This window comes from Panthera tigris, chromosome A1 (genome assembly GCF_018350195.1).
Source record: "Panthera tigris isolate Pti1 chromosome A1, P.tigris_Pti1_mat1.1, whole genome shotgun sequence".
Taxonomy (NCBI): domain Eukaryota; kingdom Metazoa; phylum Chordata; class Mammalia; order Carnivora; family Felidae; genus Panthera; species Panthera tigris.
The window spans coordinates 104,801,891-104,815,785 of record NC_056660.1 but is presented as its reverse complement, the minus strand read 5'-3'; the positions used below and the strand labels follow the sequence as shown (position 1 = coordinate 104,815,785).

The window sequence follows — 13,895 nt, the reverse complement described above, 5'->3', positions numbered from 1 at the left end:
GTTTCGAGTATGTCACCAAATTCCTGTATTTGTCAGAACCTTTTTGGTTATGCTACAGAAACCCAATGCAAATTGGCTTAAAAAGAGAACTAATTGGTTTTTTAACTAGAAAGTAGAGGCACTTCTTGAGTCTTACGTTAGATTCTCAGAATTCTCTCACTTCACCATCCTTGGCGTGCCTTCTCTTTCTCTCTTTCTTTTTCTCTCTGTCTCAAACTACAGGGAAAAAATTTCCCCAGGGGATGGGAAGAAGACTACTCTGAATTACATTTCTCTCCTAATCTCTTTTTAAATTGCCTTCTGCCCTCCACTATGCTATTGACACTGATCTTGTCCAGATTGCCTAGATCCTCATTTTACCAAACATAATGCACAGATTTCTAGCCATCTCATTCAATCTCCCAGTAAAATATTACACATCTTAGTACTCCATCTAAGTACTTCTTGAAACACTCTCCTCTTTCTGTTTCCAGGACATGATTCTCTGGATTTCTTCCTGATTCTCAGTTTCCTTGGCAACATTTTTTTTCCTTTCAATTCTTTAAATATTGCAACCTAAGAGTTTGGTGTTGGGCCCAACTCCCTCCTTTATCTATGCTCATTCTCCAGCTAATCTCATTGGATGCTATGGTTTAAACACTAGCCATTAGGTGCCATAGTTTAATATTTTTTAATGTTTATTTATGAGAGAGACAGAGTGCAAGTGGGGGAGGGACGAGAGAGAGAAGGAGACACAGAATCCAAAGCAGGCTCCAGGCTCTGCACAGTCAGCACAGAGCCCAACGTGGGGCTCAAACTCACGAACCGCAAGATCAAGATCTGAGCCAAAGTTGGCTGCTTAACTGACCAAGCAACTGAGCCACCCAGGCACCCCTAGGTGCCATAGTTTAAACATGTTGGTTACTCCCCCCCCCCTTTTTTTTAACATACAACCACTTAGCTTCAGGCTAAAGTATATGTATATCCAACAACCTACTTAATATTGGCACCTGAATGTACACTAGGCATCTAAAAATTAATGTATTCAAAATGAAGTCCACATATTTTATATGTTCCCCAGACTTCTGTCTTGAATCACCCATCTATATGTGTAAGCCACAAATATATTCCAGACTTCCCTTTCTCTCATCATCCACCCAATCCATCAGTGATTGCAATTATGGAAACCACCCCATTAATCAATTTGAATTCTCATCTTTATCTCTTCTCATTGTCTTTTCTCCTAGATCTCCTACACAACCCACACACAGACACACAGCAAATAATACTGCAGGATAGGTTTCCAGGGTCATTCAAAAACAAACTGAGTCTCAACAAATCTTGCAGAGCTCATACTACAGAGAAAGGAGTGATTTCATTTGAAAACAAAGGCTTCCCTTGTGCTAAATGCTCTGTAAGCTGACTTGGACTAGTACTAAAAACTATGAAATTCTTTGGCAATAAATAACAGATGTAAGCACTTTATAAATTACCTCTTCTACCTGTGGAATGGGCAGGAACCCCTATGTCTGAAGATACACTTAGTTCACAAAACTGGTTTTGTCTCGTTTCAGTTTTATAACTGAAAACAAACAACACATTCCTCATCCTACCTCCATCCTGGACAAAACAGACTTTTACATTTATTAATATTTCTGCCTTTAAAAATCTATTTCCAGCCATTTCTAGGTTCATGCACATCTTAAAATAGATCTGCAAAGGCCTATAATTTAGAAGCATAGTTACCCCTATATAAATTTGCTAGGGTTGTTGTAAAAGAGTACCACAAACTGTGTGGCCTAAACATCACAAATTTATTGTCTCAGATTTCTAGAGGCTAGAAGCCCAAGATTAAAAAGTCAGTAGGGTTGGTTCCTTCTAAGGAACCTTCCGAGGATCTTCTTGTACACCTCTCCTTTAGCTGCTGGTGATTTGCTAGCAATCATTGGTATTCCTTGGCTTGTAGATGCATCACCCTGGTCTCTGCCTTTGTCTTCATGTGACTTTCTGCCTGTATGTCTGTGTCTAAATTTCTACTTTTTATAAAGATACCACGCATATTGGATTCGGGGCCCATCTTACTCCACTATGTTCTCATCTTAACAAATTACATCTGCAACAACACTACTTTCAAATAAGGTCATGTTCTGAGGTACTGGGAGCTAGAACTTCAACAGTTGAATCTGGAGGGGACATAATTCAACCTTTAACACCCCCAAGTTTTGGGGTGAAAGAAACTCTGAATAATAGAGGAAAGTTTAAGCTCTGAGTGAAAATAGAAATATTTACCAAAGATCAATCAATAATTGAAATATAAAGTTAGGGTTGCAGGCACAGAGATTCCTAAGATTTCTTTAATCTGCAAAAAAACTCTCTGGGTCTTATGAATGGATAAGAATATCAGAGAGAAATGAGACATGGGAAAAAGTGAGGCAATTAATCATTGACTTGGGTATAAAGGTCAAATGTTTGGATGTAAAAGTCAAAAAACAATAATATCAGGTTCTGAGAAATTAAAGTCAACAGCTGTAGTGGCCTAGGACTGACTCATTCCTAGGATACCCCCAGTCTGTCCAAGTTCCAGCACATTCTTAGAGCTCTTTCATGGAACAGAGCTCAGACTCCCCCTGCTGGTCGGACTCAGAGTTGACTCTGCTCTCTGGCTTGGGGGAAATGCATTCTGCCATTATTGAGTTTCTCTCAGGAGTTTCCCTTTCTCCCCTGACCTCCTCAATGTCTAGTTTAATACAGGGCAGCTGGTTTCACATACCTGCTTTGCGTTCAATATTTTCTAGTAACATCTGGGAAACATCTAGTTGTTAAAGAATGATAATGGAAAATGCCAATAATCTGTTAGTATTATTATGCTCATAGTTTTGACTTTGAACATCCTCTAAGGAATATCCAGAACCGCCCTGTGATTATACATCCCTTCAATGATGGCAAGAGACTTGCATTTATACAACTTTAAGTTTAAACGTTAAACTGTTCCTGAGGTTAATAAATAAGATCTTCATACACAAAACACAGGGCCATCTGATATTTTCACCTTAAAACCCCAGGAACTGACAAATGAGAAGAAAAGCCTATTTCAAAGACATAGATCAAGGGTCTGATGGAATATTAAAGGACTACAACATTCATAAGACCTAAGTGAGGAAATCCAAATTACAAAGCTTTGAGAAGAATCCAGAACATACGTGGGGCAAATTGAGCTTACATAGACCCTTCCAAAGGAAATGAATCACCTTTAATATTTAATGATTCAAATATTAAGGTAGTTGGGGTAACGGTTGATCACCCAGTCACCTAAAGCTTGAGATTTGTCTTGGGTACTACTTTTCCATTAATTAATCACTAAATCCAACTCTTAAGTATTTCTTGAGTCTATCTTCTCTTCACCACTGATGGGCACTTACCATTTGCAAATTGAATTTTTTCAAGAGCTACACACTGATGTGCCCGGCTCTGGTCTTCTCACAAATTTGTCCTTATGAGTACCCTCAGAATTTTGAAGTGCAAATATGAATATGCCCTGTTTAAAGGTTCCCCATTGCCTATCAGTCAACTCAAATTGCTATATTGGGAAGGGCATGAGCTTTGACATCAGAGAGATAAAGTGGATGGATTGTAACTTGATTTGAGACTTCAGGGAAGTCACTGTCGGGACTTCTTCCATGAGGCATGTGGTAAAGTAAGGTGATTATAATTGGTGGTGGTGGGGAAGTGGGTGATGGATTATGAAAGAACCTATGAAGGTCATCTAACCCAAACTTGAAGGAAGAAGAAAAGCATTTTTGAGGAAGGAGCATCTAATTGAAGATCTTAAAATAGGAGTTTGTTGGGATTTTGTGGATAATGGGAAAGAGGGTAAGAGGAAGTAGCGGGAGCAATTGTAGGTAGAAGCAGAGGGAAAAGAATATATTAAATAAAACTTGGCTCTGAGGAACAAAACCTTTTGTTTCTTCTTAAATGAGAAAAGTAAGGGAGAATATGGCATGTACGAGGAATCAAACGTGGTATGCAGGGAGTGGTGTAAGATAAAACTGGAGAAACAAGTAGGGGGTATCTGACTACTAATGATGGAAGGATCTGTTAAGGAATATAGATTTGCCCCTGATGGTGTAAGGGGACTAATTTAAGATTTAAGCCAAGGAGAAATATGCGTTGTGGAATCTTCCCTCTGGGTGTGGTATTGAGGACCACAATGAAACAAGGACCATAATGAAAGTTTCTGCAGTTGGTGGCCTGAACCAGGACGATGATGGGAGAGATAGAGAAAAGAAGATGTATTCAAGAACTATTTAAGAAGCATCATTCATAATGCTTAGCAGGTGATGTGTGGAATGAGGAAAAGGAAAGAATCAAAGCTGTCTAGATTTCTAATATGAACCACAGGGTGGCTGGGGGCACCTGTCCCAGCTTAGGGACAAGGAGGAACAAATTTGAGAGAAGGAACAAATTTGAAGCAGGAAGCTAATTAACAGGTAGATTTTGAGTTGAATGAGAACTTGGATAGCACTATGCAGTAGGCTGTTGGATAGTCAGGTCTGGGATCATGAAGAAGATCAGGACTAATGATGAGGAGGTGGCTCTTCTTGGCACATTGTGTGCTTTAGGGCAAGTCACCAAGGAAGAAATGTATGGAAAGAGCAGATAAGGGACTGCAGTCCCACAAAAGAGCTTTCGTCATTTGCAAAATGGGGATAAGACTTTCCAGGGCCTTTGGCTAACATACATGGGAGTACCTAGAAGAATGCTTTGCTCACAGTACAGGCTTAGTAAACATTAAATGAATAATTTACCAAAAGCATATACCTGATTTACTAATTTTCTTATAAAGATTAAGGAAAGTAAAAGTTTACCATCTCTGCGAAACCTTATAAAGAAAATGTCCACACAAAAAACACCTGCTCTTATCAGCGGAGCCATGACTCATAAGGGATAAGGCATTTTGCTTTTTCTTAGACAAGAAAGTCACATTTATTAGTGCCCGGTCAGCTATTTAAAACTGACCTCTATTTGATCTTGACATTTATAAGCAAAAGGAAGTCTTTAGTTATGTAACAGGCCAGCAGTCCATGCGTCCCGCCTGTAACAACAATAGTAACAGAAGCCCATTTTTCATTGTGCCTGACTCTATTCAAAACAACACATCTCTTCACCAGCTCATATTTTTTTCCCTTACATTCTCTGAAGCTCTCACTTAATGCCCAACAATCCAATAAGCGGGCGGTGGGGGAGGGGAATTGGCATCTGCTTCAGTAAGAGGGAATGTGGTTGTGTGTCAAGAGGGAATTCTGCTGTAAAATCAACCAGAAGCAAAGTGTTAAATGAAATTTCCAGTAACTAGGTTTCATGGTGTAAAGAAACCCATTCCAGGTTAAACAGACAGCTTGTGACTTTATGGCATTAAAGTAGACTTCTAAATAGATTGGAAAACAAAAACTCATTCACAAAAACTCATGATTTCAGATTGGCACATCAAGCATAATTTCTGAGCATTTGCAGAAATGAATACTCCTACCAAGGGCACATTACTTATTTCAAATAAACTTGACATCAAGGGATCTACTGTTGCATTTCAACAATGAAAAAAGAACCAGAACATTTTGGGAGAGCAGTCTCAGTATGTATTGAATCACTTTTAGCCATTCAAACACATATCTAGCCTCTGAAAACTTGCTGAAGATCTCTATTCTTTTTCTATTCCCAAAGTTAAAGAAAATATAGATTGAATACTAAGAAGCAAATAATGGGAGTTTATTTTAGAGTCTTAGGTATAAAATGATGAATTATTTTGGGTTATTAGAGTGAAACATACTAGTCTTTTGTCTTTGCTTGCCTGCTTGCTATACTAAATGCTTAAGGTGAAGGATCACTTAGACGATTCATTCCATCTCCAGCTATTGCATAAATAAGAGAGGTCCACTAACTTCTCACAATAAGAAAGTATCTTGGTAAAGTACCCAGAAGACCGAATCTAAGTATCCACTCAAAAATTTACCTGGGGTTTCCAACCAGAGAGTCCCTGTTGAAAGTCACAGAGTTACAGAGCACTGGAACAGAACTGAGAGTCTACAGACTCATACATATATGAACAATTGATTTTGACAAGGCTATCAAGGCCACTCAGAGGAGAAAGAATCAGCTCTTCAACAAACGGCACTGGAAAACCTGATATCCAGATGTAGAACATTGAAGTTACCAGGAAAAAGCACTATGTGCAACAGAATGGTTAAGGGGTTGGATGAGCAAGGCAGAGATCTCCATTTGCCAGCCTAATCTTCAATACTCCCATTCTTAGTAAAAGAATCCTCATACTCCTAGGGTGGCAATGCACCTAGCTAAATATTCATATTTCTTAGCCCCCAGATAAATAGCAGTGGTTAGGGATATAAGAATTTTTTAACTGAGTTTTTGAGAAAAGTTCTTAAAAGGGGTTGCACAGGTGGCACTTGTCTGCCCTATTTTGCATTTGCTTTTTCCTTCTTCGTATTGCCTGACCTGTGTATAGAATGGCTGCCTCTGCAAGTACGTCTTGGATGTTGGAAGCCGTGTTTGTGAATGCATGAAGAGACTAAGCCCAGGCTTTTGAGGGTTGTGAAGCTACCAGGCCTATCCTGGGCTGCTTGTGTCTAGACTTATATTCTATGAGTCTTGTTTAGGCCACTCTTTTGGGGGGTTGTTTGTTTTATGTACGCAAGATTAATCCTAAGTGATTCAATCAGTTTCTTTGCTGCTGGGACATGGAACAGGGATGAAGAGGACCCTTTGCCCACAGATTTGGATGAGGCCTGGAACTTCAACTTAGAGTGGGAATTTGTAAAAAGGAAAATCCTTGGCTCCACCCCAGATCTACTGAATCAGAAACTCTGGGGGGTAGTGCTCAGCAATCAGCTAGAGCTCTCCAGGTTCCACTTTGGGAACTGAGATAAGTTTTTGTTCAGTGCTGCTTGAATTAGGAAACTTCTTTTATTTTCTAATGTTTTGTTTTTTTATTTTTTAGAGAGAGAGAGAGAGAGAGAGTGAGTGTGTGTGCAAGTGGGGAAGAGGGGCAGAGAGAGAGAGAGACAATCTTAAGCCTGCTCACACTCAGTGCAGAGCCCAACTTGGGGCTGGATCCCACAAACCTGGGGTTGTGACCTGAGCCCACATCAAGAGTCAGACGCTCAACCAACTGAGGCACCCCAGGAAACGTCTTTTAAATGGTTTTGGCTTATGACCATATGTTCTTACAAATAGGAACCATGATGGGGTGCCTGGGTAGCAGAGTCAGTTGAGTTTCTAACTCCTGATTTTGGCTCAGGTCATGAGCCTCCTAGCTCTTGCATCAAATCACATCTCTTTACTAGCTAGAGTGTATGGCACACTTCATATGCAACCAATATTTTCTAGGTATGGTATCCCTAAGACACCTGAAGCTAATTCTGACTATGTAGTTGTCATTGGATTCACCTCCCTGGTGAAGGAATGATCACAGATTTCCCCCATTCCTCAGTTTCCCCATAAAACCCTGCAATGACCACATACCACCACTGCCCATTCAGCTCCCACTCTGAGCAAAATCAGAGAATGGGCGGAAATAAAAGACCCAAGAGATGAAGCAGAAAGGATGGAAAAGGTTAAAGTACTAAAGTCCCTTTCCCACAAGAATACCTTGAAAAGAGTGGAAGAGAAAGCTAGATCCTGAGAGAGCCAAGCTAGGACAAGGGAACTGGGGTGGGAGGGGAGGTTTCCTGCTTGAGAGACTCTAAGAGGGTGAATGCTGAAGAACTGATATGTTGCAACTTGGGTGTCTTTCCAAACATTTTGAGACACACCAGTAAAAAAAGAAGCTCCTTATACACACACACACACACACACACACACACACACACACACACACGTTAGCCCATGGCATATGACACAGAGAACCACCCAGTTTTGTTTTCTTTTGAGAGGTAGTGGGGAGGTGCAGAGGGAAAAGGAGAGAGAATCTTAAGCAGACTACACACCCACTGTGGAGCCCAACATGGGACTTGATCTCACAACCCTGAGATCATGACCCGAACCAAAATCAGGAGTCAAGAGTTAGAGGAGGCTTAACCAACTGAGCCCCCCAGGAGCCCCTATATAGTTTTGTTATGACCACTAAAAGTGGAGATAAATGAATCTTTATTGGGAAACTACTAAGAGCCAGATACACTTGTCTCATTTCCTCTTCACAAGTGCCCTACGATACCAGTTTGTTTACCCCCTTTTAGATAAGATAGCTGCGACTCAGAGAGATTATATAAATTGCCCAAGGTCATTAATCTAGCAAGTAGTGGAGCCTGGGCTCTTCTGGGTCTGCTGCTAGGAGCTGGGAACTAGAAGCTGCTGATGAATGGGAGAGACATGGGCCAAAACTGTTGCCTGAGGAAGTGTCTCAGGAACTGCCCTGCCGAGTCGCTCTGCACTGGGAGACCTCTGGATCTGGGTTCCATTGTGAAACTGTGGCTTTTCCTGACATTTCCTTTGCACAGGAAACAGTTGGATCTCAGCACAAAAGTTGTGGGATCTATTTGTTTGTGTGTGGTCACAAATTGCAGCCCACCCAAGCCCCTTTTTTCATCCCTCCCATCTGCACTGCTGATAGAAACCAGCACACATGCAAAAACTGCTTTTTATGATCCTCCAGAAGCGTTTTTACTCCTTTCTCTTTAGTCCCTAACACTTTCCCTTGTTTCTACTTGGTCCTCTTGGTCCTTTATCTACTACCTAATTTCCAGGCATTTCCTCCCACTGATCTCAACCTACTGGAAATATAATCAAGTATTTTCTTCAGCAAAACTTGGTAATGATGAGTTATTTACTGTATTACCTAGGACAAAAGTTTGATTCTCATGCCCCTTTCTCACTCTGGCCAACTGAGTTGCTGCAAACTTCTTACAGCTGTAAATATCTCAGATTATAAATCTTAATCGCCGATTATCCTGATCTCATATTGCTTTTATTTTTATAACAGAGACATGACTGCAGAGAAATAAAGAAAAATTGTTAGCTAGAGGGAAACCAACAAGGAATTCTGTTTACTGTGTGATGTCACAGAGGAAGTGGACACAATCTTCTTATTTTGTCACTGTAGGTTTCTTCTTCTTCATAGTGAACCAGTAGAAACTCTGCTGGAAGGGACCTTAGAAAGTTTCACTATAAGTAAACTGAGGCACAGGACCAAAAGATCCTTTCGTGTAGATGAAGCCCTAGGCATCTATACTTTCCATTCTCAGCAAATTCTATGTTCTTCTCTAAGAGGCAAAGCCAGGAGGTAACACTTTGGCTAACAGTGAAATTTACCATTTTCTCAAAGGCAGGATCTATTAGTTGACAATACCATGAGCTTCCACTCCTTGGTTCCAGCACAAATCTTTGTCCTCGCCATTACCTCTGCTTCCTCAACCTGTTTCTGGGCCACCAGACCAGACTTTCTGGCCAATATTCAGCCATAGGACTGACAAAAATAATTTGGACTACCAGTGAAAGCCGGCTAGTATTTTCCACTATCCTTATGACAAGTCCTAAATTAATGATATTTAAAAGAAGCTTTAACAGGCATACTTCGATATAGGAAAAAATAGCCACCCCCCCCCCTCCCCACACACACACATCATTGTCTTGAATACTAATGACAACTTCTGTTTTTGTAATCACTCAGTGGCATAGCCTGGTAAGGAAGACAGTGGCACCCAGTGGACAAATGTTTGATTGTTTGACACAGGTGTTCGATTCTGAAATATTTTCCTATCTCAGCCTCATGGAAGGTCTTTTACTTCCCTTGCCTTTCCCTATTCTTCTGTCATCACATTTTAAAACTGTCTACTGAATTTAAATATGGGGGGAGGGGAATATTCTCATATTTTTTATGTTTTCAAGAATAAGACTAAAAACTAAAGTACTGGAAGAAGCAAAATTTTCAGGATTGAGTCCTCTCAGCAGTGTCTCTATTTGATTAACTCTTCAACTCTAATAGTAGAGACAGCCAAATCTAATAAAATACTCAATTAAAAATGTAATGTTGAAAATGCCTGTAATATGGTTATTTTTTTTTTCAATTAAATTCACTTGGTTATACAAATTTGGCAACTCCAAAGGCAATACTTCAGGAAAGGAACACACACAGACCCTGCAATTTAGTGCCATTGTAGAGTTTATCTGGAGCTATACAAGTACGTATTTTCACTCACTTGCTCTTTCTTTTTCTTTTTTTTTTAACATTTATTCATTTTTGGAAAAACAAAATTTATTTTTGAGAGACACAGTGCAAGTGGAGGAGGGACAGAGAGAGATGGAGACACAGTATCTGAAGCAGACTCCAGACCCTGAGCTGTCAGCACAGAGCCCGACACGGGGCTCAAAATCACGAACCAAGAGATCATGATCTGAGCCAAAGTCTGACGCTTAACCAATTGCCACCCGGGCACCCCTTACTTTCTCTTTCAATGATTCTTTTGGTTGTGAGCTATTTGGGTACAGAAGCCCTGTTTATATATCTTTCTTCCCCAAACATCTAAGTAGCATCTTACTTACTGTAGGTCAGAGAAGTTGAGTAAAATCCAGTTACCATTTTATATACTTAATCTGCAAATACTTTAAAAAATGGAACTAATTGTTTGATATTACAGAAAGGATCATGGAGCTAAGAATCTTCAGTGTTAGGGGCTGTTTGTTTTTATTGTAAAATAAAAATATTTTATAAAGAACAAACAGAATGATTACTTTTATGGGCGAGTCAAATTTTATTGGTTTAAATGTGAAGACATTAAAAGGCCTTCAATTACAAAATAAACATATATCTTCTCCGTGCAACCTAATACCGGCCAGGGTGTCCTCTTTTCATTAGCCATCAAAATCTCTTCCAGGTTTGGAGGCTCTTGTCCATCATTATATTCTTTATAACTCATAATTTTGCTACAGTTTGAGACTTGTTTTTGTTTGTTTTAGAAGCAAGACCCATTGGCAAGCCAGGGTTATGGCATGTGGCTGACATAGAAACTTTTCCAAATGGGTCTGGGCCTAAGGCAACACCCTTTCATTAACTGACGCAAGTTTTTACATCAACCACGCTTAGTAAATAATAAACACATCCCTAAGGAAGAGATGCACTTTTTCCGTAAATTGGAAAAAGAAATGGAGGCCATCTGTGTGTGTCATTACATTATATGCTAATTATACTTTTTGTAATATATAACACAAGCACCATCTACCCTAGTCTCTCCAAAAAATCTTATTTATTTATTTATTTATTTATTTATTTATTTATTTATTTTATTTTGAGAGAGAAAAAAGAAAGAATGAGAGAAAGAGAGAATGTGTGCATGCGGGCGCATGAGCAGGGGAGGGGCAGAGAGAGAGGGAGAGAAAGAATCCCAAGCAGGCTCTGCACTGTCAGCGAGGAGGCTGATGTGGGGCTCGAACTCCCAAACTGTGTGATCATGACCTGAGCCGAAACCAAGAGTCAGACGCTTAACCTACTGAGCCACCCAGGTGCCCCTCCACAAAAATTCTTATAAAATTCTGATGTAAGCAAACTTTGCTAGACAGACACAAAAAAAAACTGGAAACTTCTTCAAAAGTTTCTAAAAATATATAACAAAATGTATCAATTCACAATAAATCGATAAATGTTTATAACATTTCTGTCCTTTTTCCTCCACTCACTATCTCCGGGAGTGACTTTGCTCTCAGGGGCCAAACCCCACTGCCCAGGGGGAGAGGCAACAATTAACATTGGGGTTTGTGTTGTGCACTACACTGTTTACAAAGTATAATATTGGGAAACGGGCCAGTCCCTGATCTGAGCTTTGCTGATTCCCACAGTCACCGTGTCTGACCTGAGAGCCCTGCTAGGTCATCTCTAGAGCGTCGAGTACAGCCCACTACTGGTTGGGCTCCACTGCTTCTGTGAGTTTTAAAGACCCAAGAGGGAAGCCAAATCTCTGTGTCCTCCAACAATTTGAGAAAATTGCTCCTCTGTGCTCCCTGGAGGTTTTATCTGACCTCTGGACTTATCTGATGTTTGCAATGCAAATAACGCTTCACTGATTCAGGAGAGCTACTTGCTTAAAGATGGCTTGCCTAACTCCTGGGCTAGGGTGAATGGAAATCAAAATATAAATGTAAAAGGAGTTTTAAAGGCCGGAAAGATCCATGAAGACTGAAGTAATTATTGTTATACCTAAAATGAATGAAGCCCTCTGTGTGCGTGTGTTCGTGAGTGTATGCATGCATGTATGTGCATCAATAGGGGCACAGGTCAAAACACAGACTTATTTAGGGGCGCCTGGGTGGCTCTGTCGGTTAAGCATCCGACTTCAGCTCAGGTCGTGATCTCCCAATTCGTGAGTTCGAGCCCCGCGTCGGGCTCTGTGCTGACAGCTCGGAGCCTGGAGCCTGCTTCAGATTCTGTGTCTCCCTCTCTCTCTGGTCCTCCCCTGCTCACACTCTTTCTCTTTCTCTCTCAGATACAAAATAAAACATAAAAAAATTTTTTAACAGATTTATTTATTTGTTTATTTACTTTGAGTATAGTTGACACACAATGTTCCATTAGTTTCAGGTGTACAACATAGTGATTCACCATCTCTATACATTATGCTGTGCTCACTATAAGTATGGCTAGCTTCTGTCACCATACCACACTATTACCATATCACTGACTTTCTTTCCTATGCTGTGCCTTTTCTTTCCATGACTTATTTGTTCTATAACTGGAAGCTTGTACCATTTTGCAGCAACCCCCCCCCCCAACTTTATTTTGGGAATTAACAGTTTGTTCTGCTTCTGTTTTTTTGTTTTTTTTAAAAACAAGCATTTAGATTTACACTTGTTCTCCTGCACCCTTAAGGAACATACATGTCCAGTGTGAACGACAGGTATTACCTGTTCAGATAAGGTTTTAGCCTTTTCTTCTGCTTCCTTCAGGCAAATCTCCAAGGCCTCAAGTTGTGCCAAAGTAAACGCCATCTGTCCGGTTTCCAGGGACTCTTTCTTTAAAACAATAATCAAATATTATTTTGTGATACGGATAGCTTCCTGAGTGCATCTCAAACAACTTTAAGGGCTAAGGATAGAGTTAATAAACTCACACAAATCATCTCTTTTTCTTCAACACAGTAATTTAAAAGAGTGAAATGTTATAAAAACAACGGTCTTACTCAAGAGTTTAGTGTCTAAAAGGAGGGTAAAAAAAATGCATATTAAATTATGACAATGAACAGCTTTAGAAAGTTAGACTAAAATTATCCACACTGGAGTTTGGTTAGTTTGCAGCTTTTTTTTTTTTCTTGATACAAACAGAACTTTCCTTCAAGAGGCTAAGACCAAAATTTCACATTCCTAGTGAGACATGTCACCTAGAGTGCCTCTATTTTTAGCATTCACCTCTCCTAAGGAATAGAACCGTGTAAACTCAGAGAAACCTGCTTCCTCTGATTGCCACCTTCCCATCCCAAGGTTCCACAGGGTTTGGAATCGGCTCATTCTTGCCCACAATATGGCTAATAGGACTCAAGTAGTCAGAGATATATGTAGACTTTGCCTCTCCAAGTTGTTCTGAAGTTGCCCTTTCTCATCCACAAGCAGAGAGTATACACAATTGGTAAGAAAGTATCAGTCACAGGCCCTTCCCAGACAAGAGCACTTCCTAACTACTCTGGCTATCCCAACAATTAATAATTACACAGCAATATGAAACCTTGAAAGGGGAGACCTCATATGTGCTAGGATTGTGACCTTCCTTGTGAATTCCTTATGAATGCGCAGGCTCCTCTAACTGCTTCCAATTAACCCCATAAAAAGAAAGAACTGTGTTCTTTTTTTTTTTTTTTTTTGGCTGGTGCTTTGTATTTTTCCTTTGGTCTAGGATCCCACCATTTTTATACGTGTGTGCATTTCCT

At 40.1% G+C, this 13,895-nt stretch overlaps 1 protein-coding gene across 2 annotated transcripts in view; it reads right to left on the bottom strand.

Moving 5' to 3' along the window:
- CCDC192 (coiled-coil domain containing 192) overlaps window positions 1-13,895 on the bottom strand; it is a 211,910-nt gene that overhangs the window by 163,647 nt on the left and 34,368 nt on the right. For both annotated transcript variants that reach the window (XM_042983176.1, XM_042983181.1), the window contains exon 3: window positions 12,880-12,987. In XM_042983176.1, coding sequence (XP_042839110.1) covers window positions 12,880-12,987 — 108 coding nt within the window. The remainder of the gene's footprint in view (window positions 1-12,879; window positions 12,988-13,895) is intronic.